The sequence below is a fragment of the Eleutherodactylus coqui genome, chromosome 1 (genome assembly GCF_035609145.1).
Source record: "Eleutherodactylus coqui strain aEleCoq1 chromosome 1, aEleCoq1.hap1, whole genome shotgun sequence".
In the NCBI taxonomy this organism is placed as follows: domain Eukaryota; kingdom Metazoa; phylum Chordata; class Amphibia; order Anura; family Eleutherodactylidae; genus Eleutherodactylus; species Eleutherodactylus coqui.
In genome coordinates, this window is record NC_089837.1 from 397,258,334 (window position 1) to 397,284,122 (window position 25,789).

Consider the following 25,789-nt stretch of genomic DNA (forward strand, 5'->3'; position numbering starts at 1 on the left):
AGGATCAGTAGAAATATTTGATTTTATGTCAGTTTAAAATCATCCACTTCTGATCCATTTTGAGTTCTTACAATTGTAGAAACCGCTGTTGGTGCAACTATCACTATTTACTGTAACTTATGGTCTTGGTTGGGAAAACAAGCCCCTAAGAACAAGAATAGTGACGTGTGTTAGCACTCAATGAACCTGCCAGGAATAATGAAATGGAAAGGGAATGACTTTGTGAAAAAAAGTAGCTTAAAGTTTACCCATCTAAATGGCACAATTCCCATATCCAAAAAAGGTCCATAAATAATTAAGCTTTCCTGTAAAATATTACACTAAATATATCTACATATGCTAACCTCTTAACTCCGACCTTTGCTGTTCTTCCTGATGCAGCATGAAGCACTGATCACATAATGCATTTATGTCGCATTTTATGTATATTCAGGTGATATTTCAAAGACTTGATCAGATTTTCCATATTATGCAGCAGTTGTTAAGTAGCTTTTTGTGTAATAGGTGAAGACTGAAGAAAATTAAATAACCATGAGTCCCAAAACATTGGACATTCATGATATGCCATTTTGTCCAGTAAATGCCACCATTTGCAATGGCACAAGTTGTCTATTGGCCCCTGACAACTTTAATAAGATTCTTAACACTATTTTGACTACAACAATCACAATACTTTTGTCTCTTATGATGTTCTCCATGGGCTGCAGTGTGGAGTTTAAGAAGTTTTGGGGCCACATTAGGTGGCCATGGGGTATTACAATGGGCTTTCTTTGTCAGTTTGGAATCATGCCGATTATTGGCTTTGTGCTAGCACTTGCTTTTAATGTCCAACCACTTCAAGCTGTTGTCATTCTTATTATGGGATGCTGTCCAGGAGGCACCGGTTCTAATGTCTTGACATACTGGGTCGATGGAGACATGGATTTAAGGTAAGATTACTTTAACATACATATAAATTGTACATATACTGTGTGTAAATACATAGATAGAACAACTTTATTTAGATTTGTCTTTGCTTCTTTGTTTAAGTTACATAAACGGGATCATGTCAGTACTGAAAACTTAAATCGGTTTTGTCATTAGAAAAAAAAAATCAATACTTACCTATTCCTCCCCCATCAGTCTTATCACATCTTCTCCTCACTGATCTTCTCCTGGCTCCTACAGTCCCCCGGGTCACACGGTTCTTCCAGTCCACTTGGGCAAGCCGTCCGGATCCTCTTCTTCCTGTTTTGGAGCATCGTTAGCTGCAGTTCACTTCCTGCAAGGCAGCCTGCTTTAGCGCACATGCATGATATTTTTCCGCTAGTGTTTCATATAGTATATAGCAGCGAGACATCCACATGCGCAGTCTTGGCAATAGCCCAGCATAGGATTCAGTATTTCCTGCTAGGCAGTGAATACTACGTCACTAGTGACCGGGTACATTGCCCTGCAGGAAGGAGAATGCCGGCAATGTATGTAACGTCACAGGAAGAAGAAGATCCAGCTGGCTGGAGCTGAGGTGACCCGGGGGACTGGAGGAGACAGGAGAAGTTTGGGGAGGAGAAGATGCGGTAAGAAGACTGACAGGGGAGGAATTTTTTTTTTTTTTTTAAATGACAGAACCCCTTTAATCCCCATTTACACAGAACGAGCTTTCAGGCAAATGATGCCCAACAGCATGTCCTAGTGAAGTTCCCACTGGTATTTTAACGATAGTCATCCCGTGTAAATGCATGCAGAAACCTGAACGATGTGCCGTTCAATGTAAACAGCAGTTGTTCATCGCTCCCCCGGCTGCCCGCCTCCCTGCTGGCCACACTCTGAGCGATGGCAGCGATACTCGCTCTATGTAACTGCACAGGAGCGAGCTTCACTAGGGCATGCTGTCAGACATCATTTGCCTGAAAGCTTGTCCTGTGGAAATTTGGAAAGGGGTTCTGTCATTAAAAAAAAAAATTCTATACTTACCTATTCCTCCCCAGACAGTCTTCTTATTGCATCTTCTTCTCCCCAAACTACTCCTGGAGCCTCCAGTCCCTCGGGTAATGTTACCTCCAGCCGTCCGGATGCTTTTCTTCCTGTGACATAGCGTAGATTGCTCTGCAGGAAGCAGACAGCCGGCAATGTATGCTTCATTAGTATGAAAATGAATGCATACAACTGAGATACAATGGAATAGGGAAAAAAAATTAAATAATCATGATTCTTTCATGTCCTAATAGGCCGTATTTTGCTGAGTATTTTATGTGGCACTATGATTACTTGTTACACCTGTACAAAAATCCCATGGCAAAAAAATGTATCTATAAGATAAATATACATATACTTTGCAGTTTTTGAATGTCAGTTTTAAAAAAACTGAATATATCTTAAAAAAAAAAAAAAAAAACAGGAGAAACATTAGAGTAAGTTCACATGCTATTTCAAATAGGGATTTTTTAAAAATTCCATTTACATCATTCTCATTTTCTGCAGACTTCCCCCACTGTACTGTCATGGGTGAAATCACTTGCAAAATCCACAGCAAAACGTGCATGGAAATATTCATGTAGATTATTTTTTTACCACAGCATCTGAACTTACCTCTACTATTCATCCCTTCCTCCTGAGCTTCTGGCTAAGTATCAAAGAGAGATATATAAAGGAAAACTTCATTTTATTAAGTTCTTTATTTGTGATCCAGTTCTATTTTTTGCTAAAAAGCTTATTTTCATAGATAGATAGATTTCAAAGATTTTAAATGTTGATCTTCAAGACTTTGACATTGTCATATTAAATAAGGAAGATGTAGATGAATTCATAAATGTAAGAGTTTAAATACTGGATAACAGAGGGATATGTATAATGAACAAAACTGTAGCTATTGTTTGTACTTAGCTTACTGGTTTAGGGCTAACGCCCACAGACAGATTATCGCTGAGGAAATCGCGGTCAATAACCCGCCGTGAATTCCACAGCAATGTCCGTCCATAGACATGCTGAGTTAAACGATTCTCCCCTGTCCACGAGCAGAAATCAACTCCAATTTTCTGCTCACGGGGGGCGGGGGGGGGGGGGGGGGGATTCACAGCATGTTCTATTCTGTGTGGAAAAACGCATGGGCGGCTTCCATTACACAGTGCTCACAGTGGAAGTATCGCTGGAATCCTCGTCACAGCCCAGCGCCGGTGCGTCATAGGCTGCACTGCGCATGCGTACCGGCTCGCTGGATGAGACATTCACGGCAGATCCAGAGAGGTGAGTATGGGGTCTCTGGGGGGCTGGGTCTGATTCTGCTGCGATATTTCGCAGGTGGAATCCGACCCGGCCATGGGCATAAGGCCTTAAGCATATAACACATGTTGGGGGTAGATGTTTTATATTTTCAGTTTAAACTATTACAACTGAGAACCATTAACAGTGTTCTTCAGCATTTGCCAATATTAATATATTTTACTTTTGAGATTTTGTACTTCACAGTTTTTGATTGAATTAGTTTATTGGCCAGAAAACAAATCCATCCACATTGTACAAAAGCAGAGTTGTCTAAATAATATATCACCAGGTTCATTTTTTTTGGATGGATTGCCTAATCATTACTTCATATATCTCAATGTGCAAGGAAAATGCTAAGTCTTAAAGGGGTTTTCCATGGAAATACTATTGATGACCTATCATCTGGGTAGGTCATCAATAGTTGATCGGCTGGGTCTGTCAATCGGGACCCCGACCGATCAGCTGAGCGGGCACATGCTGCCAGTGCAGCAATAACAGAGGTTGGTGCAGAAGCCTCCGTGCCGACCTCCATATGGTGGCTGGCGCTTGTAACTTCAGACACAGCTCGTGTTGATTTCAAAATAACAGTACAGACAACAAATGGGAAAAGTTTAAAAACATCCTAATCACCTCATGTCAGCAGTTCATACCCTTTAAAAAAAAGAACCACAAGTAGAAGGAAACCAATGTGGCTCGAGAAGACTGTAAGGGGGCAATAAACGAATAAAAGAAAGCGTTTAAACTATTACAACAAGAAGGCAGTGAAGAAGTGCTAAAATCACACAGGGAAATAAAATATGTAAAGAAAAGATTGAAATTGCTAAGGAGGAGGCAGAAAGATTGATTGCCAAAGAGAGTAAAAATAACCCTAAACTATTCTTCAACTATATTAACAGCAAAGAGATTTGCACTGAGAGCACTGGCCCTTTAACGAATAATGCAGGAAAAATCATAAAGAGATGATGAGTAGAAGGCAAATCTATTAAATGGTTTATTTTCAAGTGTATTCACAAACTAAAAAGAAAATGTCACACAAGATGCATGGGAATAAAGCGAAACCCCCGTTACATATTGTATACCTAACACAGGAGGAAGTGGGGAGCCAGTTACAGGGGATTAAAATTGATAAATCGCTGGGCCCAGATGGAATACACCCAAGAGTTCTAAGGGAGCTAAGTGATGTGATAGCTAGACCACTATTTCTTATATTTATGGACACTATCAAGACCGGGGTCGTACCATTGGATTGGTGCATTGTCAACGTGGTTCCAATTTACAATAAGGTGTCCAAAAGAGAGCCTGGTAACTATAGGCCGGTAAGTCTCACTTCAACAACTGGAAAATTATTTGAGGGGTTTCTGAGAGACGCCATCCTAGAATACCTCAAGGAGAGCAACAGAATAACTCCTCACCAGCATGAGTTCATGAAGGGTCAATCATGTCATACCAATCTGATCAGCTTCTACGATGAAGTAAGTTGTAGGCCGGACCTGGGAGAGTCTATTGATCTTGTATATCTGGATTTCTCTAAAGCATTTGACACCGTACTGCATAATAGGTTGATATATAAAATGAGACTGCTCGGACTGGGCGAAAACGTGTGTATCAGGGCAAAGAACTGGCTCAGAGACAGAAAGTAGAGGGTGGTAATAAATGGTTCGTACTCTAATTGGGCCACTGTCGCTAGTGGGGTGCCACAGGGCTCAGTACTGGGCCCCATTCTGTTCAATATATTTATCAATGACCTGATAGAGGGACTGCACCGTAAAATATCTATATTTGCAGATGATACAAAATTATATAAGACAATTAATACAACGGAGGACAATATATGGCTACAAAAGGACCTAGATAAGCTGGGGGCTTGGGCAGAAAAATGGCAAATGAAGTTCAATGTGGATAAATGTAAGGTTATGCACATGGGCAGGAGAAACGGATGTCACCAATATACACTAAATGGGGTACTGCTAGGGAAAAGTGCTATGGAAAAAGACCTGGGGGTACTAGTAGATTGTAGATTTAACTAGGGCAACCAATGCATGTCAGCTGCTGCAAAAGCAAATAGAGTCTTGGGGTGCATTAAAAGAGGTATAGGGGCGAGGGACGAGAACATTATTCTCCCACAATATAAGGCACTTGTCAGGCCTCACATGGAATACTGTGTATAGTTCTCGACACCGCTGCTCAGGAAGGATGTTGCAGTGCTTGAGGGGGTCCAAAGATGGGCAACTAAATTAATAAATGGAATGAGAAGACTGGAATACCCAGAGAGGCTATCAAAATTAGGACTTTTCATCCTGGAAAAAAGACGACTAAGGGGCGATCAAATAACTATGTATAAATATATTAGGGGACAATACAAGGATCTCTCGCATGATCTGTTTATTCCCAGGACTACGTCGGTAACAAGAGGGCATTTGCTACGTCCAGAAGAAAGCAGGTTTCATCACCAACATAGAAGGGGGTTCTTTACTGTTAGAGCAGTGAGACTACGGACCTCTGCCTGAGGATATGTTGATGGTAAAATCCATAGAGGAGTTTAGGAGGGGACTAGACGTCTTTCTCAAGCCGAAGGATATTACAGGATATAGACATTAGGGGACCAGCTGGGTTGTTGTTCCGGGTATTTATTTAGGTAGGAACTATCAAAAGTTGATCCAGGAATTATTCTGATTGCCGTTTCGGAGTCGGGAAGGAATTTCCCCCCAAAATAGGCTAATTGGCTTCTGCCCCTTGGGGTTTTTTTCTTCCTCTGAATCAACTAGGGGTTGAAACAGGCTTAACTAGATGGACATTGTCTTCATTCAGCCCAACATACTATGTTACTATGTTACAAGCACCTGCCACTACAAGGAGGTTGGCACGGAGTCTTCCACTCCGACCTCCGTGTATTTGTGGCGCTGACAGCATGCGCCCGCACAGATGATCAGTCAGGTTCTCGAGCGACGGACCCCAGCCGATCAACTATTGATGACCTATCCTGATGATAGGTCATCAATAGTATTTCCCTGGAAAACCGCTTTAAGGCATAGGAAACAGAGTACCAAGTTTTTATGACGTGAACTTTGAATTTTTGTGAACACCAAGGGTATATAAAGTATATTAGTATTTTCTAATGGAAGTCTGAAAATTTTGAGACAACACCGTATCAACAAAAATATCTCTCTAGTTGATATGAAATAAGTAATATATTATGTAAAGCTGAAGAAAGACACATACGTCCATCTAGTTCAGCCTATTATTCTGCAATGTTCATCTACAGGAATGCAAAAACCCCCATAGAGGAAAAAGTCAATTTTACTCATTTTAGGGAAAAAATGGCAATCAGAATGAATCCCTGGATCAACAACCCTTCTGAATTAATATAGTAACTATAGCCTGTAATATTGTTACATTCAAGAAAGGCATCCAGGCCCCTCTTGAACTGTTTTAGCTGGTTCGCCATCACGTTGTCCTCAGGCAGAGAGTTCCATAGTCTCACTGCTCTTACAGTAAATAATCCCCTTCTATGTTGGTAGAGTCAGAAGCGTGAGATAAATCCATTTCACCTTTTCTACTGCTTCCATTTAACCCCTTCCCGCTGCAGGACGTACATTTTCATCCTAGAGCATCGGGGTATGTATGCAGAGAGGTTGCGGGGCAACTTCTCTGCATACAGCGTGGGCATCAGCTGTTTACTACAGCAGACACCCGTGGGCAATAGCTACAATCGTCCGTTCAGCCGATCGCGGCTATTAACCCTTTAAATGCCGCTGTCAATTCTGACAGCGGCATTTAAATCGTCTCGTACGCCCCCCATGTGGTGAGATCGGGGGAGCCCTGCAGGTGTCGTGGCTGCCGGGGGCCTTCTGAAAGGCCCAAGGGCTGCCTTGAGAGACTGCCTATCAAGCCATCCCCATGGGGTGGCTTGATAGGCTGCCTGTCAGAATGCAGTATTACGTAATGCTATAGCATTACGTCATACTGCAGGAGCGATCAAAGCATCGCATAGTGCAGTCCCCCAGGGGGACTTAAAAGTAAAGTAAAAAAGATCAATAAAGTTTTTTAATTGTAAAAAAAAAAGGAATAAAAGTTTAAATCACCCCCCTTTTGCCATATCTGTAATTAAAAAATCTAAATCCTAAAATAAAAATACATATTTTGCATCACGGCGTCCGTAAAAGTCCGATCTATCAAAGTAGCACATTATTTACCCCGCACGGTGAACATCGTCCGAAAAAAAAACAAAGAATGCCATAAATGCACTTTTCTGTCTCACAGAAAAAACGCAATAAAAAGCAATCAAAAAGTCGTATGCATTCCAAATAAGTACTAACAGAAAATACAGAACATCCCGCAAAAAATGAGCCATCGCTGAACTACGTCGATGGAAAAATAAAAAAGTTATTGGGCGCACAAGATGACCGCAGAAAATAATTGAAAGAAATTAAATGTCTTTGAAAAAAAAAAAAGAGTAGTATAGTAAAAAAAAAACTATACAAGTTTGGTATTGTAGCAATCGTACCGACCCATAGAATAAAATTATCAATTATTGTTTTTGTTGCAGTTTGTGCGCCGTAGAAACAAGACGCATTGAAAGATGGCGGAATGTTGTTTGTTTTTTTTCATTTTACTCCACTTAGAATTTTTTAAAAGTTTTTTAGTACATTATATGGTATTTTAAATAGCACCATTAAAAACTACAACTCGTCCTGCAAAATACAAGCCTTCATACAGTGACATTGATGGATAAATGGAGTTATGATTTTTTTAAAGGGGGGAGGAAAAAACGAAAATGGGGAAAAAAGGGCCGCCTCATTAAGGGGTTAAATATGGTTGCATTTGAGCAGCTTCCACAAACCAAATAACGAAATAAGCAAGCACGAAGCTCTTGTTTTTCTACCCATTGGGAATCTTGTTTTACACCAGAAGTTGTGAAATTTTGAGTATATTGAATGAAGTGAAAAATGTCTACTCATTTACTGTATGACTATTTAATTTTTTTTTCACCGCCCTTTTCTACCTCACTGATCTTCTGGCACAGTTCAGGGAGGACAGTTGCCAATGAATACTTAAGACTGCTATAAAAACTGTTTATAACATTTATAAAAAACTGTTTAACCATAAAAATCCATGGGGTGATTCATTGAGACACTTCATACTTTGGTCTTCATATTCTACCCGTTGGAGCATGATGCACCTAATATATGAAGAGGCACATGACTCTTCAAATATTAGGCGGATCTCGGCTCCTCTGTGCGCCCATACAAAAATATACGCAAGCTAGGAGTTGGCATAGATTTCTGGCACAAATTACACAACTTCCTGGCATAAATTATACATAAACGTATTGGTGCCGGGTGACCATGCCACCTCCCAACAAGCCAAGTTCTATTTCAGGAAAGTGGCATTCAGCAGTCTAGCTGTCAAAAAGTTTTAGAATAAAACTTAACGACAAAAAATCATAAGTCTCTCATCATTTGTTTTGTAATTACTTGCATAAGAGAAAGCAATAACTATTACACCAACATATATGAATGTAATTACAATATGTCTTCTGGGAAATAACATATAGTTATAGGTATTAAATGTCTGAATGCTGGGAGCACTAGTGTTGGGATCCTCACCAACTACTAGAGATGGCGGTCCTGACCCACCTCCCTCCTTACTATACCAGCACTGTAAGGAGCAGTTTAATAGAAACAGTGGTCACACATGCACCCAACCACTCCATCACTGCATTCAAATTTCTCACTGCAGTCAGGCAGCTAGGAGAAATTGAGGACTCGGGACCCCATTTGGTGAAGGTAGGGGTCCCAGCTGTGGAAACCCAACCAATCAGAAATTACCACCTTTCCCATGGATATCCTGACAGTCTTAAAGGGAATCTGTCATGACCTTTTAGTGGCATAAAGATCAGGGAATAGGGCGTCCGTGGAGCATTCCTGTGCTGTGTCCCTTCAAAATTTGCTCATTCAAAAAAAAAATTTCCACAACATTTTCTTAGGGTCGAAGAATCAAGAAATTTACGGGTGCGCTCACACATAGATGATTTAGTGCAGAGTTTGGTGCAGATCTGCAGCAAGTTTCACCATTTTAATTGAAGTGAGTTGAAATTAAAGGGGTGAAATCTGCTGTAGATCTGCACTAAAATACATGAAAAAATCTGAGCAGATCAGCTTTGTGTGCACATTTCCCTAATGTTATGATGTTTTACTTGATTTTCTAATACCAATCTTATCTGATAATTGTTTTCACCTTTGCAGCTTGTGCATGACCACTTGTTCCATATTACTTGCACTTGGTATGATGCCTTTGTGCCTATATCTATACAGCAAAAAATGGGTTGATTCTAATGCAATCATTTTACCATATAATAGAATAGGTAAGTAGAAACCTCCCCTTTGTTGACTATGTAGCTGAGATCTTCATTTGTTAATATTTAATGAACTAAACCTATAATACCGACTGAATTGTTACTGGAGATCCCAATTAGGCTGGGTTCACACAGGGTGGATTTGCCGCGGAATTTCGCTGCAGCAAGTCCGCCTGCTGCCACTAATCCCAGGATTAGCCAGCCATGCGGACGAGATTTGTCAAAAATTTAATCCACACAGGGCAGACAATCCGTTGCTGCAAAACCGGATTCCCGGGACGCTGCATGTCAATTCCTTTTTTTTCCGTTGCAGCCTTGCTCCTCCCTATAGGAGAGCCGCCTACAATGGAAAAGCATGTGGCGAAGCCGCACCAAAACCCACGGCTAAGTTTTGAAGCTGCGCTTATCACGCGGAAATCTTGCAGTTTTTCGCTAGGGGAACCCAGCCTTAGCAACAACTAGCAAACACTGAAAGAACTCATCCTTCTTGGCTGATTGCCTGAGAGTGCTAACCTGACTAGCCTCATGATTGCTCTGGAAGACAGGTACCATAGAGCCAGTAACATGATCCATCTCTGTCCTACTCTGTTTTACTGTACATACAGCATGCACTTTCTTACACTAGCAATTTGGAGTCTGACCCACATTTTAGCTAACACCTTTATCTTTCCACTGCAAGGAAATTATGTTTGTATGTGTGGCTGTTGAGATCTTATGTTTTTATTTTTGAAGAACAGATTCTTGGAAGTCAGTTTACAAATCTAGTATAATGGAACCAAATATTCATCTTATATAATTCTTACCTTAAAGCATAAGTAAACGTTCGGGTGACCTTTCAGAATAAGCTGCAATGTGTGTGTACATAAAGAATAAAAGTATATTTGACCATTATCTGGATTGTATCTTGTGCGTTTAACCAGTTTTATCCTCTGTAGGCTCCATCATAAATTCTCAGTTTTCACCTAGCCAGTTGGTGGAGTTTAGCTTTTATGATGTCTCTCATATATTGCATACACTTCACTAGTGTAGCTCTCCCATACAAAGAAGCAGCAGCATCATTGAACTGAGTACTGAGTAGAAAAAATGTGATTTCAGTAGCTGTGGGACAGTAAAACACTTACCCTTAGCTACAGCAGTATGTTTGTGTAGGTCTCTGCTTCTTTTCCATGCAGCTGTTCCCTCCTCATCTTCCCACCTCTCCCCACTTCTATGGCCAACATTTAATCTGATGTGTCGGTGAGCCATTAGTCCATTTTGTCCACCAAGGCAGGTTTTAGCAGTGTTTTAGAGAGAGCGAACAGCTTAGGATAGAGGGCAGATAAGTGGAGAAGGAGGCATTTCCCTCTATTAATATATATTACAACAGTACAATAGTTTCTTGTATTACTGTTTAATGCAAGTTTGTTGAAAGGTTATTGACTAGAGATGAGCGAGCATACTTGCTAAGGGCAATTGCTCGAGCGAGCATTGCCCTTAGCGAGTACCTGCCCGCTCGAGAGAAAAGGTTCGGCTGCCGGTGCGCGTGACAGGTGAGTTGCGGCGGTGAGCAGGTGGGAGCGGGGGGGGGGGGGGTAGAGAGAGAGAGAGATCTCCCCTCCGTCCCTCCTTGCTCTCCCCCGCTGCTCCCTGCCCGCCGAACCTTTTCTCTCGAGCGGGCAGGTACTCGCTAAGGGCAATGCTCGCTTGAGCAATTGCCCTTAACAAGTATGCTCGCTCATCACTATTATTGACTAGTGTTAATAAAATAGAAACAGTAGAACCCTGTTTTGGGTTAAACTTTGCTAAAAGTTCGGTTCAGCGTGAATCCGAGACTTGGGTGGTTCATTTGGGCTGAACCCACTATAATATATTCTTCTTCTTCAACCTCTTTTTCTTCCTATCCCTTTTCCTTCTTGTTGCTGTTCCTTTGCGCTCTTTCTCTCCTTTCTCTTGCTATTGCTCTTCCTGTTTCCTATTCCTTTTCTTGGTCCTCTTCCTTTTCTTCTTTCCTTCTTCCTCTTTCTTTTTCCTTTTCTTTCTCATCTTCCTCTTTCTTCTTCCTCATTAACTTGCCCTTAAATACAGTTCAAAAGTACTGTGATACACTTCTGGATAACCTAAGAGGATTGTGCAGGGCATTGATGGCTCGCAGACAGTGTTATTTACCAGTTATAGAGGTTTTGGTGAAGTTCCCGTTCAGTTCGAACCAAAACCTTTTGCCGAAACTCTAAAATGGAGCCAAACTGTGCTGGATGTATGAATAATTAGCATTTGGTCAAGACCACTGTGAGACCATATAGTAGAGTTAGATGTTGTTTTATTTATAACTATGAGAATGTGTAGAGAAGACCATAATACTTGTCGGACATGGTGAATTCCTTCTACGCATACCGAGACAATCAGAGGTAGATTCTAAGCAGAGTATATGCGTAAACATTTTTATCCATTCCTGGTTTATATTGTATTTCTTTGTTAAAATTGTCCCAAAACTGTGTGAACGAAGCCTGTTGCAAAGGAATCTGCTTTGAACAATCCATTTTGTTAGAAAAAACCCTTGTTGAATACCTAATAATGGGGTGCCCTGCAGCTGAGATCCCAAGCAATTAGCTGTAACTTGGCAATAAGCACTGCACTATAACAGAGGAAATGAGGCATTACACAGTACCTATTGCTCCAGATCAAAGGAAACTCTTGGTAGGCAATTTCAGAAAGTAAGAGAGGGTCCTGAATTGCGAGTACCCTCCTATGAGCTCAGGATCACCCAATAAAGTAATTGAAAATGAATTTTTTAAACCAGACAATTGCTTCCATTTCTGCATGGAGTACATATAATGAATCTATCTGAAATGTACCAGTGGTTGCAGAACAGAGGGAGCAGTAAAATATTTACTAGTTCTTTCTTTACTGTTTTATCTTTTCTTTGACACTTTAAACTCATTGGCTTGGAATTTATTATTTTGAAAAGTTTCCCTGAAAGTGCAGAGTAATCACATAGCGCACTTACATTATTCAGGTAGTGATTTTTGAGGGCACTGTGATATTGACTTTGGGAAATAGTAGAAGCAAATCAAGCTCAGGTGATAAATAGAAAAGATAAAGGTATGTATTATTACAACTGATTAACGCCTGCTTGAGGTTATTGGACAAGGTAAATTAAGTGAGCTGAGAGGTAAGGACATCGTTTCGGCATACTGATCAGCTTGATTTGGGGAAAAACACACTGATTTCTTACAGAAGTGTTCTCATTAATAGAAATTCAACACCAAATATAATATCACATGCATGAGTAAGCATACTTTTATCTAAGGCACTAGAAGGCACATGACTCTAAGCCCCTGCATGCAATTACTTTCCAATTGATGATTTTATCACTAAATTACTTTGCACTGTAGGCTTATCTGTTCACTGGGGAGTTTTCTTCATAAGCCAGGGGGTCCAAAGGCCCCCCATAAACACTGTGGCAGTCAGAGTTCCCACCCACCACCAGTGCCACAGTTCTACTCTGGACAACTGCAAATCAACGCAGTAGTAGAAATAGACAGCACCCACTTGAAGGTCCTTTTATGTATTTGTCTTAGGAATTTATACATATGCACAGTAGCAAGTAATGTTTTGGACAATTGCTATTTGTCAAGCAGTTGCTAATGTCAGATGCCTAGAAGTGAGATGAAACGAGGATACAATAATCAGGAGTAAGAAAATCCCATTAAGGGCTACGTGTAGAGACTGCAGATACTATAATGGTATCTGCTGGTATCAGTCTTTGTTTTTTTTCCTGGTGTCAAGGAAATTCCATGTACAGCACCAATCAGGCCCACCCCAATGCCCCGTTGCAGGCGGTAAAGAAGAAACACCACACACAGAGGTCTGGTATAGTTCCTTGCACTGGGAAATAACTGCGCACTTTATTACAGATTACATGGGGTCTTATACCCTTGGTAACGTCACTAGGAATGTGTAATGGTCTCATTGGCTCAAATCCACCGCATAACCATATATGTGATGTCCGCAGTACCGCCTGAGGCAGTGTTAGTCACATAAGCAGTCTTAGATAAGGCGCTTCTGGGAAAATAGCCAAGCACGCAGCCTTTGCATCTTATTCCTTCTTGCGGTTTTAAAGATACATTTTTTTCTTCGCCTTGCAAAGCCTTGGCATATCTGATATGATTCTTAAGGCTACATATAAATTTTTTTTTTCATTATAGCATTGCATAGAACTTGCATACAGGTATAAAAGCATAAAAAACATATGGCAATATATACATATACCCTCACAACCCCCCCTAAAAAACTTAATATGGAGATCAAGCACTAGGTCTCACACCTGCTCCTGGTCATCCTCTTTTACGTCAGGGCTTCCCCACTGCCCGTAAGGCCCTACTTCTAGGAGGAGGGATCCCTACTTCACCTCAGAAGGAGGACATGAATTCCCTGGACTCATCTTCCAGGCATCCATACCCTCGATCTGTACAAGTTAACACCCCACAGAGTGCGCCCTCGCTGGAACCTATGGTCTTCTGCACTATCCCTGGGCAAATGGGAATTCCACTGACAATTCATCTCAGGAGACAGGGCAGGCATAGTCCTAGTCCATCTCTTCATGTCTTTGGTAACGTACAGTGGATGGCATTATCAGGACTGGCTCTTCATCTCCTTCAAATAAAGGAAATGTTGGTGTCACATTGTCCAGTTCCTGGTGTAGTTTGCAAACCTCTGCTGATTGTAATAGATATAATTTATCCAGTCTACATTCTTGTTAAGTGACAATAGCAAATAAGGACTCAAAGTCTGCCTTAACCTGATCCCTGGCCTTGAATTCATCTAGCACCCCCTTGGCACTCCTATTACATCTATATATACATGTGGATCAAAACTACCACCTGGAGCGTCAACTTCTCTCTTAGCACGATGCGGTGTTGGATTCTCACCATCATTGTAGTCTTCATATTGCACATTTAATTGTATTAATTTGTTCTGATCCCTGAAAAAGGGAAAAATACAGCTTAAGGCCTTAGTCAGACGGGCGTGTTTTCGCGCGATTTGCACATGCGCATGCGATTCGCAGATATATAGAACCAATGGTTCGCTATGGTATCGGTCACGTGTCCGCTTTTTATGCGGATATGCGATAAATTATAGGACACGACGATTCGCAGAACGCGCCTATCTGCGTTCGGCGTTTTATGTGCGCACCAAAATCATTTACTGCAGCTAGCTGCGTTTTTTCGCTGGCGAGCACACCGCACTGTACTACCGTCATCTGGCGGGTGCATAGTCTTGTAGGATGTGAGAACTTGAATGAAATGGCAAAGGCTGACAAGGTGGTCGTAATATGGAGGCTAAGTTTCATGCTTCTATCCAGTCGTTATTCAGACGCCTCTGCATTATGCCAGTCGCTGCATTGGCTGCCCATCCATTGCAGAACTAAATTTAAACTCCTCTACCTCACTCACAAAGCTCTGCATGGCGCTGCACCACCATACATCGCCTCCCTACTGTCAGTACACTACCCAGCCCGCTCACTCCGATCGGCTAACACCCTCAGACTAAACACCCCTGTAATACGAACCTCTCATGCTCGCCTACAGGACTTCACTAGAGCAGCACCCATCCTCTGGAATGCTCTACCCCAAGGCATCCGGACAATTCCCGATGCACGAAATTTCAGACGTGCCTTAAAAACGCACCTCTTCAGGGAAGCATACCAAATCTCCTGACCTAGTCCCCTGCCCCTCACCATGGTGCTCCACCCTGTTTGCCTTCTGATAAATGATCTGTACATAATATTTCCTATTGCCTGTGTTCCCCACCTCCTGTACCACCCTCAACCCATTTGTGTCTAACCCAATGTACCTTATATTGTAATTGTTGTATTGTTTTGCATTTATCCATGCCTGAAAGCGCTGCGGAATAAGTTGGCGCTATACAAATAAAGATTATTATTATTATTATTATCATGCGCATTTTGATGTGCATGGCGAAAAGGGTGCGAAAAAGTCCCGCAAAACAAAGTTCTGGCCAGCCTAAATTTCATGCGCATTTTGATGCGCACGGTGATTTTACTCCGGTCAGACGGGCGTTTTGCTCCAACCATAAACGTGGCTAGGTGCTGATTTTCGCGCGATTTTTTCGCCCCCTGACACGCGATTTGCGCATGCGCATCCGTCATGCGATCTGCAAATCGCGGGAAAAAACGCCCGTCTGACTAAGGCCTAATGGTGTAACGTTGGAAAGTGTGGACCATTTCCCCTACCTTGGCAGCCACCTCTCCACAAAAGCTAACATCAACGCCGAAATATAACACCCAATCCTGTTATATGCCTGCAGAATGTGGACTGTCTACAAAGGTCACTCTCAACTTCTGGAACGATTCCATCAGCGTTGCCTTCGAAAAATCTTACAAATCTCTTGGGAAGATAGGCGGACAAATGTCAATGTTCTGGAAGAAGCAAAGACCACCAGCACGGAAGCGATGATCCTTGGCCATCAACTTCGTTGGACGGGCCACATTGTGCAAATGTCCGATAACTGTTTCTCAAAGCAATTATTATACTTTCAACTCAAGAACAGAAAACGTAGTGTAGGTGGACAGCAAAAGAGATTTAAAGATGGACTTAAAGCTAACTTTAAAAACTGTGGCATAGACATTGAGAACTAGGAAGTCCTGGCCCTCGAACACTCAATTTGGGGGTCAGCCGTTACCAACAGGACTGTGAATTTCAAAGAGGCACAAATGGAAAGCGAAAGGGAGAAATATATCAAGAGAAAAGCCCATCAAGCCAACCCTTGTCTGGACCATCTTCCACTTGGAAACCGATGTCCCCACTGCAAAAGAACCTGCGGACCAAGTATAGGTCTCTATAGTCCTCTACAGACCCACTGCAAAGACCCCATACTTGGAAGACAATCATGCTCAGCCACAAGTGATAGCCTATGATGATGACTATAATGGTACCTGCTGGTATCAGTCTTTGTTTATTTTCGTGGAGTGGTGATGTGCCATACTACCATGTGACCACTGCAGCCCATCACTGGCCTTAGTGGTGGTCATATATGCTAGCATCATGGTGAAGCATTTCATAAGCTGTTTATACAATTGTATAGGGCTCAGGCTGTGTGGTACACAGAGAAATAAGAGTGTGCTGCAATCTATTTCTTGTGCATATCGACACGCAGTGTCTACACACACCTGTGTATGGATCAGTGAAAGACCATTGGCTTTCATTAACTCCAGTCACCGCGTACCTCGTGTCCTTGCAACACACACATAATAAGGTGGTGAAAACACGGCCGTGGACATGAGTCCTTAGTTTGTAATGTCAGATTTTGTTTGTACATGTACCCTCTGAATGTAAAATGCTGCAGAATATATTTCTGCTACATAAATAATGATTATCATTATAGAAAAGTGAAACAGAAAATTAATGGCAGAAAAAGACCACATAGTTCACATAGTCTGCCCTTTTATTATTCTCTTAGAATTGATCTATGCAGAGGCGTAACTAGATGCCCTTGGGCCCCAATGCGCAATCTGTAACAGGGCCCCCTATCTACCATGTGCCATTTATAATATTGGTGTCCTGGTATGTAACTAGTGAGCCTTTGGGCCCCCTAAGGTTCCTGGACCCGGTAGCAGGTGTTACCTCTGCACCTCCTATAGTTGCGCCCCTGGATCTATGCTTATCACAGGCATGCTTAATTTAATTTATTGTTGATTTTCCAACCACGTCTGGTAGTTTGATCCAAGCATTTACTGCTTTTTCAGTAAAATATTTCCTGACGTTGCTTCTGATGTTAACCCAACTTATCTCAGATTATGCACCCCCGTTGTTCTAGTATTTAGCTTCTTCATAAAAACACTTTCCTTCTATACCTTATTTTATACTATTAACATATTTCAAGGGATTTTCTGAGTTATTTTTTTATAGTTTTGGCCCCCCGTGTCCAAAACTATACAGAATGAATATACACATCGCAGTACCAGACTGCCACTTCGGCGCCACGACATCTGACAGGTAATGTCTTCTAAACCTGTCATGTGGCTCTAATGTAGAAGCCCCAAGACAGGTTTACAGGAGATCACTGATGACATTCCTATCTAGCCTATTGGCTGCAGCGGTCACACGGGTAAATAACCACCTGACTGACGCAGTCTAAAGTAAACAGAACAGCAGAGTGGCGGCAAGGGAACAGCAGAGCAATGGATTATTATAATTCTACAATATAAATATATAATTTTATTTTTATATGTATATGTATATATATATATATATATATATATATATATATATATATATATTCACACACACACACAGTCACCAATGATTTAGTAGGCCAGAAGACCTCTTTAAAGGTTTCAAAACCCTTAATCTTTCGCTTCTGAAGTCCTGAATAACACAAGACAACTAATACTCAGTCTATTATTATTATACAGAGATATATTCGACATAACTGTCTGCCATTTAATGCCCTAATAAGTGCTGGTGAATTTCTTCATTATCTAGTCTACCTTTCTTCTGTTTATTTATCTTTTTTATTGTATATGTATTTTAGTAATATTTTATCAAAACTCTTTTTCTTAAAATAATTAAGAATAACAGTACGGTACCAGGAACATAGAAGAGGCATGCAGACCTAAAGAGCCATGGATTAATTGTCCAGTCATAAAAGCATAGAAATGGTACAGGGAAATGGGTAAAATATATAAAGCAGTTGTGCAAAATATCTTCTAGAAAGACGGAAAATAAGGGATGAGATATCATGCCAGCAGTATAGATTATAAATAGTGAAAGGTATTAAAGGGGTTGTCTCGAGGAAGCAGTGAAATTTTTTTTTTGCCCAGTCCCCCTTATTAAGCATACATTACTGATCACCCATGTAAATGACTTTTCTAGCCGGTTTCTACTTACAGTTCCAGCGTTTCAGCAACTTATAAAAAGTTTCCCCAAGATGGCCGTCGGCTCTTTTCCCGTCGCTTGCTGTAGCTCGACGTGCGCGCTCCCGAGACGCTACCAGCTGTGTCTCCCTGACAACCAGACGCCCCGCAGCCGCCAACCGGACCCACCGCGGCCGCTGACCACAGCACACGCTCTTGGGCCACAGTCACCCACCGCCAGGCAGCAGGTAACCGGCGCTAGCCCCCGGCTTCCCCACGCTAGGCCCCGGGGCCACAGCGGTAGGCCCCGGGGCCACAGCGGTAGGCTCCGGGGCCACAGCGGTAGGCTCCGGGGCCACAGCGGTAGGCTCCGGGGCCACAGCGGCAGTCCGTCACTCGTCACCCCCGTCAGTCCGTCACCCATCACTTACCTGGGCGGCTGGGCTGGGCGGCTCTGCTGGGCGGCACGGCTGTGCTGCTGAAGTTTCTGCAGCTTCCTCTAATAGAGGATGGTAGCAGAATGGCCGCTCCAGCGCGCTCCCGAGAAGTTACAGCTCGTCTGCGCATGCGCAGAAGAGCTGTAGCGGCGAGCACACTGAAGCGGTTCGTGCTCAGAGCAGAAGACCGGACTGCGCAAGTGCGTCTAAAAAAGCAAGCCGCCAGCGAAATTAGACGGAACCATGGAGACGAGGATGCTAGCAACGGAGCAGGTAAGTGAATAACTTCTGTATGGCTCATAATTAATGCACAATGTATATTACAAAGTGCATTAATATGGCCATACAGAAGTGTATAACCCCACTTGCTTTTGCGAGACAACCCCTTTAAATACTAATGAGTAGCAAATAGTAGGTGTGGTGCCGTGGCCGGTGAGAAGCTCATATACAGAGTATAAGTCGACAGAGGCACCAAAAAGAAACTACATTACTTCCAGAGTATCATATAACCAATGCATGACAGATGGGATGACTTTCCTGGAATTAATATTTACATATTTTACTTTTTATATTAGGTATTTCTTTGGTAACTTTAGTAGTTCCTGTTGCAATTGGAATATTTGTAAACCACAAATGGCCCAGGCAAGGAAAGATTATATTAAAGGTAAGGAAAAAAATAGTGTGTAAGACATATGTCCTTCCAGTTCAGCCTATTGCCCCCCAATGTTGATCTCTAGAGGAAGGCAAAAAAGACAATGAGGTAGAATCCAATTTTCCCAATTTAAAGGGAAAGAAATTCTTTCCTAACTCCAATCTGCTGTATATCAATACCAGCCACTCTTTATAGTAGGTCCTGGGCATTTATTCCTTTTGCTATTTTCCACGTTCCCTCTCAAAACCCTGTTTTTTTGAGTCATGCTTGTTCTGCTGTGGTATTGCTTGCTTGCATGATGTTCTGAGTATTTTTATGGTGTGAACAGCGACATGAACAGTATCTGTGTAGGTGACCAGACACTTGGTGTGATCAGCTCCAGGTCCAAAAACTTGAGACTTCTTTGGCTTCCGTTTAGTTACTAGGAGCTGGATGATATAGGCCACAGGTAGCTTCTAAGCAGTGGTCATCAAGGCTACAGTATACAAAATATCATCTCAAATCGAAAAATCTCACAACCTGGATTGATCTTTTTTACTTCTTTTTTTAATCCACTTTAAAGTTATAAATGAAAAATATTTTTGTTTTGTAGGTGGGGTCAATAATAGGATGGATTTTCGTTATTATTGTAGCTGTGATTGCAGGAGTATTGTATGAAGGATCGTGGATCATCCATCCAAAATTATGGATTATAGGAACTATATTCCCTGCTATAGGATTCATTGTTGGCTTCACCCTAGCAGTCATGGCCAATTTCTCATGGTGCAGGTATGTATTTCTTCTTTATTATACAGGTCAATCATAAAAAAGGAAGAACACGCAAGAAACTCCTGCTCAGATGTAGGATTGCTCTTTTAAAATCTCTGATCAGCATCGATCCTTACAAGACAGGTATCCTATTATAATCTTATGCATAATATATGTATCTTCCTTTTTTATGATTGACCTGTATGAAAAGCTGAAGATGTTAATACTTGATACCGATGACAGCTGATCAAGTGAAAGAGATTTATATGGACGACAAAAGTTTTTAAAGTTCTTTTAAATAACATAATGGTAAAAACATATGGGAATCATGCACTACAGCTCACTAAGCTCAATCCACCACCTAAATCGAGGATCTTTCAGAAAGGAGTAAAGGCCCATTTAGACAACAATTACCTCTAAAAATTCGCTCAAAGCCCTCTTTTGAGCGATAACCGTTGCGTCTAAATGCACGGACATCGTGCAGTTTTTGTGCACAATTCGCTCCTCGTTCAATTCCAGTTTTCTTGAATTGAGCAAGGAACTCTTATCAGCGGTGCAGGCTGTTATCACAGTTGGCAGCGCTGATAAGATTCCTTCGGCTTGTGTCCCATTGGTAGTTCCCAGTGGGACACGAGCTGTAAGCGTGGAGAACAATGCAGCTGTTTGCTTATGCAAAACAGCTGTATTGTTCGCCGTGCGATAGCGGCAGTGCCCCGCTCCACCTACATAGCTCTTTAGTAGCTACTTAGCTACTATAGACTATGCAATAATGATTGCTCAAAACTGTCACTCAAACTGTCGTTGCAGCAATTTTTGAACAATCATATATCAGTGTAAATGGGGTCTTAGAGAAGCTAGTTTGTGATGAAAACGGATTTATTTAGGCAAATAAATACAGTGATCACTGATAAGTTTTTCCTCTCATCAAAGTTTACAACCTTAAGGAATTCAAGGCTCAATTCATTTGAAAACTCAAGCACAAGTACAAAACTGGTTTATTTGCCTTATTTGTTGTGTATTGAAATGAATGAGCTGTAGCGCAGTTTCTAGCACTTATGTCAGCATCAGAATTTTAATATGTGAAACCAGAATAATTACAACAGAAGAGAGAAGGGGTGCTCAGGGCTTCCATGAGGGCAGTACAGATGGTACTCCCCTCATGGCAGTACACACCATCTGCCACTGCATGAACCTACACCATTATACTTACACTAAACAGACCATAAAATGCAAACATGGGGCCTATTAATTACACAGGCCTCAATTAGTCTTCTATCCGCCTCCTGAAGGACCCATTAAATATGGGGTATGGCTCCGGAAATGTGATTAAAGATTATATTATTCCCAGATCATATTATTCCCTTTTCCTTTCCTACCACAGGGGATCATAGATTACAAAATCTGTCCTAATGATCATTGTTCCGCTCGCCACAACTTTTTCCCTCACTTGCCCACCAAATGTATATAATGGGTTACCTTTTGGCTCACAGGAAGCCCTGACCATATGTGATTGTATGGAGCCTGGATTTATCACAGCAGCCCTGGGGGAGGTCTAAGAGTAATCGTAAAGCTGTTATTTTTGCAGTACAACTCAGAAAATGACAGAAGCTAATTGGTACATTTCTTTGCAGAATTTGCCCATTTTACTTACACTAATTTATAAAACTAAGTTTTAATGTACTGTAGGTTATATACAGTGTATCATTTATTTCAAGTATTCATTATGTGTGCCTCCTTAATATATAATAATAGTGAATAATGTATCTAGATGTCGCACTGTGGCACTGGAGACTGGCATACAGAACGTGCATCTATGTACTGCCATTCTACAACTCTCATTTACACCTGAGCAGCTGGCAGTGATCGTCACATTCCCATTGATATACAGTATTTTTCAACTCCTGTTTGGGACCCTTTTTATAATAGGTAAGTATACCTGCTTTTTAAAAATTGTTCTTAACCCCTTACTGCACCACTCATATATTTACACCCTGGCTGAGAAAGGCTTACCATGAGTGGGTGAAAACTTATGTCCTACGCAGGGGCGTAACTATAGAGAGTGCAGGGGATGCGGTTGCACCCGGGCCCAGGAGCCTTAGGGGGCCCATAAGGCCTCTCTATTCCATGTAGGGAGCCCAGTACTATGAATAAGGCATTATAGTTGGGGGCCCTTAAACAGGTTTTGCATTGGGGCCCAGAAGCTTCAAGTAATGGCTCTGTGCAGCATGGTTTAGGTATGGGTACGGGTACAGATACAGACAGAGGGGGGGCCTCACCTTTTGCATCAGGGTCCCTGAGCCTTTACTTACGCCCCTGGTCCTACGGACGACATAGGCCCAGAAATTGAGCTCACGCCATCTGCAGCAGGAGCTACCTGTGGCCTCCAGCTGTAACAACAGAGATCAGTGAGAACACCGATCCCCACTGTTAACCACGTACATGCCGCAATCAATGTTGATCGTGTCATGTAGAAGTTTCACAGAGGATGGGCACTCCATCAGTGATGCCATCAGCCCTCCGCCATGAAATCATAGAGGGCTGATGGATTGCCATTCGATCTAGATGCCAGTCAATGACATCCGGGTCAGCTATAGTTTGTGAACACTATAAGTGATAATGCATTGCAGTACAGAAGTACTGCAGTATGTTACGAGAGAGATCATAGCCCTGCAGGTTCAAGTCCCCTACAGGGCGAAAAAAATGTAAAAAACATAAAAGGCCTTTTTCTCACACTTTACCATCTTGTTTAAGAGAAAATAATAAAATAACTTTTGGTATTGCTGCATCCTGTACAATGAGTTGAACACATTTTTTACCATATACGGCAAATGATATAATTAAAAAGAAAAAAAACTGAGGTAAAAGGCTTCCTTTTGTTCATTTCGCCTCCCAAAAATGCAATAGAAATGAGTAAAAAAGGCATATATAGCCCAAAATGGTAGAAATAAAAACTACAGCTCATCAATCCATAAAACAAGCCCTTATAGTGGTACATCAATGAGAAAATAAAAAACTTAATTAAATAAAACTTGTAGCAATGCAAAAAACTATATATATTTTCCAAATTAAAAGGGTCTAGATTGTGCCAAAGTAGAAAAATCTAAGAAATATATAATTTTGGTATTGTTGTAATAATAATACTAACCTGCTGAAGAAAATGTATCACGTCATTTATGCTGCATGGCTCATGCTGTAACAAAAAAAAAACACAATGGCAGAATTGATTGGGGTTTTATTTGCCCTCCAAAAACAATCAATAAAAGTTATGCAATGTATTACAGGTACCCAATAAATTGTTCCAGTAAGAGCCAAAACTCACTAAGCCCTCATATGGTCATTTTGACAAGAAAATTAAAAGAAAAGCTATGGCTTTTGAAAAGTGGAGATGAAAATCCCCCCCAAAATCATTGCTTTCTTAGGTCCAAAAAGGCTGTGTCACTAAGGGGGTGGAGGAGTAAAGAGAGAGTAGCAGAAATATAAAATTATAGATACAAGTATTATATACTTTAGGGGCGTGGCCAGCGACCATCATGGAGAGTCGCACGTGAAAGGAGCTCCCCAGGGGACACATTAATCCTGCTAAAATCCTGGCCTTAGGGTGACCCAATCGGGAAACTAAGACCCCTGAAACCTGCCATAGGGGACCGGGACGGAGCTGGGGCAGTCTAAACCCCCTAAAAGTGCTGTGAAGCGACGTGGACCGGCCCGGAGGTGAGACCGCGCCAACTCCCTGTTCTCTTCCCGCCACTGCCGACACCTGGAACGGCGGCTCCGGAGACCTACCTCACCTGCAGACCAAGCTGGACGGTGGAGCAGCCCTTTCTCCTTGCCCTCCGAACACGAGACGGCACACGAGGAACCGGCCCGTCGGTCAGGACCGTCCGACCGGCCGCTCGAGACCCCCCCCCCTCCCCCCCGGCGAGCGCTTCCCGTCCCGACCCGAAAGTCTCCTCTTACCTTCTCCCCGGACCTGCTTTCCTGCTGCCGCTGAGGACGCCGCTGCTGAGCTGCTCGTGCCTGCCCGTGGAGGGAGTGCAGGCGGCCTCTCTGCCCTCCGGTGTGCGCCGCGAGTGCCGCTGGCGGCCGAAATTCTATTAACCCCCGCGCTCCTGGATTGCCCAGAGGGGGGGGCTGACCGCCTGCTGCGAGATCGCGGCCTCCCGTGCCCGGCGGAGCTGCTTATCCTCCTCCCGAGACGATCCGGCGGCCATATAACCCGAGGAGGACCGTTGCCTGACGGTCTGAGTGGTCCGGCTGGCCCCTCCCCCTGCTGCAGAGAGGACACAGCGCGCCGAACCCCGGCGCCGGCAACTGGATTTAACGGCTCCTTGAGCCATATCACCCCCGGCCACTGCTGAGAGACCCGGCCGCAGCCAAAAAGAAAAAAAAAAGAGGGACGCCAACACCTGCTCCTCTGCCGCGGAGCCGCCGGGGACCGCGGTTCAGCTAACCAGTGGACATCCCTACCGCTGCGGCGGGCACGCACCGAAACTCCGGACCACACTCCTCGAGCAATGCGACCCGCCCAAACAAAAGAAACCGATGATATATCTGGGCACCCACCGGAGCCAACAATGCGTCAGCTCTTGGAAGCAATTAACACCTGCAAGTCCGCCCTCTCAGACAAGATTGAAGAGGTCAAATCAGACGTAGTCCTCCTGCGACAAGATTTGCAAAACATGCGCGGCAGAGTGCGGGAAATGGAGGACCGCATCTCGAATGTTGAGGACTCTCTGCGCCCAATCCCCGCAGCGGTAAAAAAAGCCATGAGAATAGCGGAATATTGCCAAGCTAAAACCGATGATCTTGAAAATCGTGCACGCCGCAATAATTTATGCATAATCGGCCTTCCTGAGAAGACAGAAGGCTCACAACCAGAACTGTTTGCGGAGAACTGGTTAAAATCATTGCTGGGCGAAGACGCCTTTTCTACTCACTTTACCGTGGAGAGAGCTCACCGCGTCCCTATGAAACCTCCACAGCCGGGCGCACCTCCACGCCCGTTCCTGGCAAGAATTCTTAACTGCAGGGATCGCGACGCCGCCCTGCGTCAAGCCAGATTAAAAGGCCCACTCAAACACAACAACTCAGTGATATCTATCTTTCCTGACTTTTCTATGGACTTGCAAAAACAAAGAGCTACCTTCATGGAGGTCAAAAAGAAATTTAAAGATAGAAACATTCCCTATTCAATGGCATATCCAGCCCGTCTGCGCATTGTCGCAGAGGGAAAAGCAATCTTTCTGCATTCCCCTACGGAAGCTCTGGAATGGCTCAGAATGCACCCGAGATCACCAAGAAGCACTAACCCATAACATGTATAAATATGTATACTAACTTGAAATGTGGCTGGGAAGCTCTATTATCCCCCTGACCTACTGGTGGTGTGCCGGCCGTCCACGCCGCGAACCTACCGCCCGGGACCCCCCCAGGCCTCAACGCTACTCCAACCTGATAATTTAAATCCACCAGATAAAGTCAGCCACCCATAGGCAATTGGGATC

General features: G+C 42.8%; 1 protein-coding gene across 1 annotated transcript in view; it reads left to right on the plus strand.

The window, feature by feature from the left end:
- The first annotated feature begins 531 nt into the window (after positions 1–531).
- The window catches only part of LOC136599168 (ileal sodium/bile acid cotransporter-like), a 31,611-nt gene continuing 6,353 nt past the window's right edge, over positions 532–25,789 (plus strand). The window contains exons 1-5 of the mRNA XM_066588773.1: positions 532–929; positions 9,486–9,604; positions 19,462–19,550; positions 20,131–20,306; positions 22,054–22,211. Coding sequence (XP_066444870.1) covers positions 532–929; positions 9,486–9,604; positions 19,462–19,550; positions 20,131–20,306; positions 22,054–22,211 — 940 coding nt within the window. The remainder of the gene's footprint in view (positions 930–9,485; positions 9,605–19,461; positions 19,551–20,130; positions 20,307–22,053; positions 22,212–25,789) is intronic.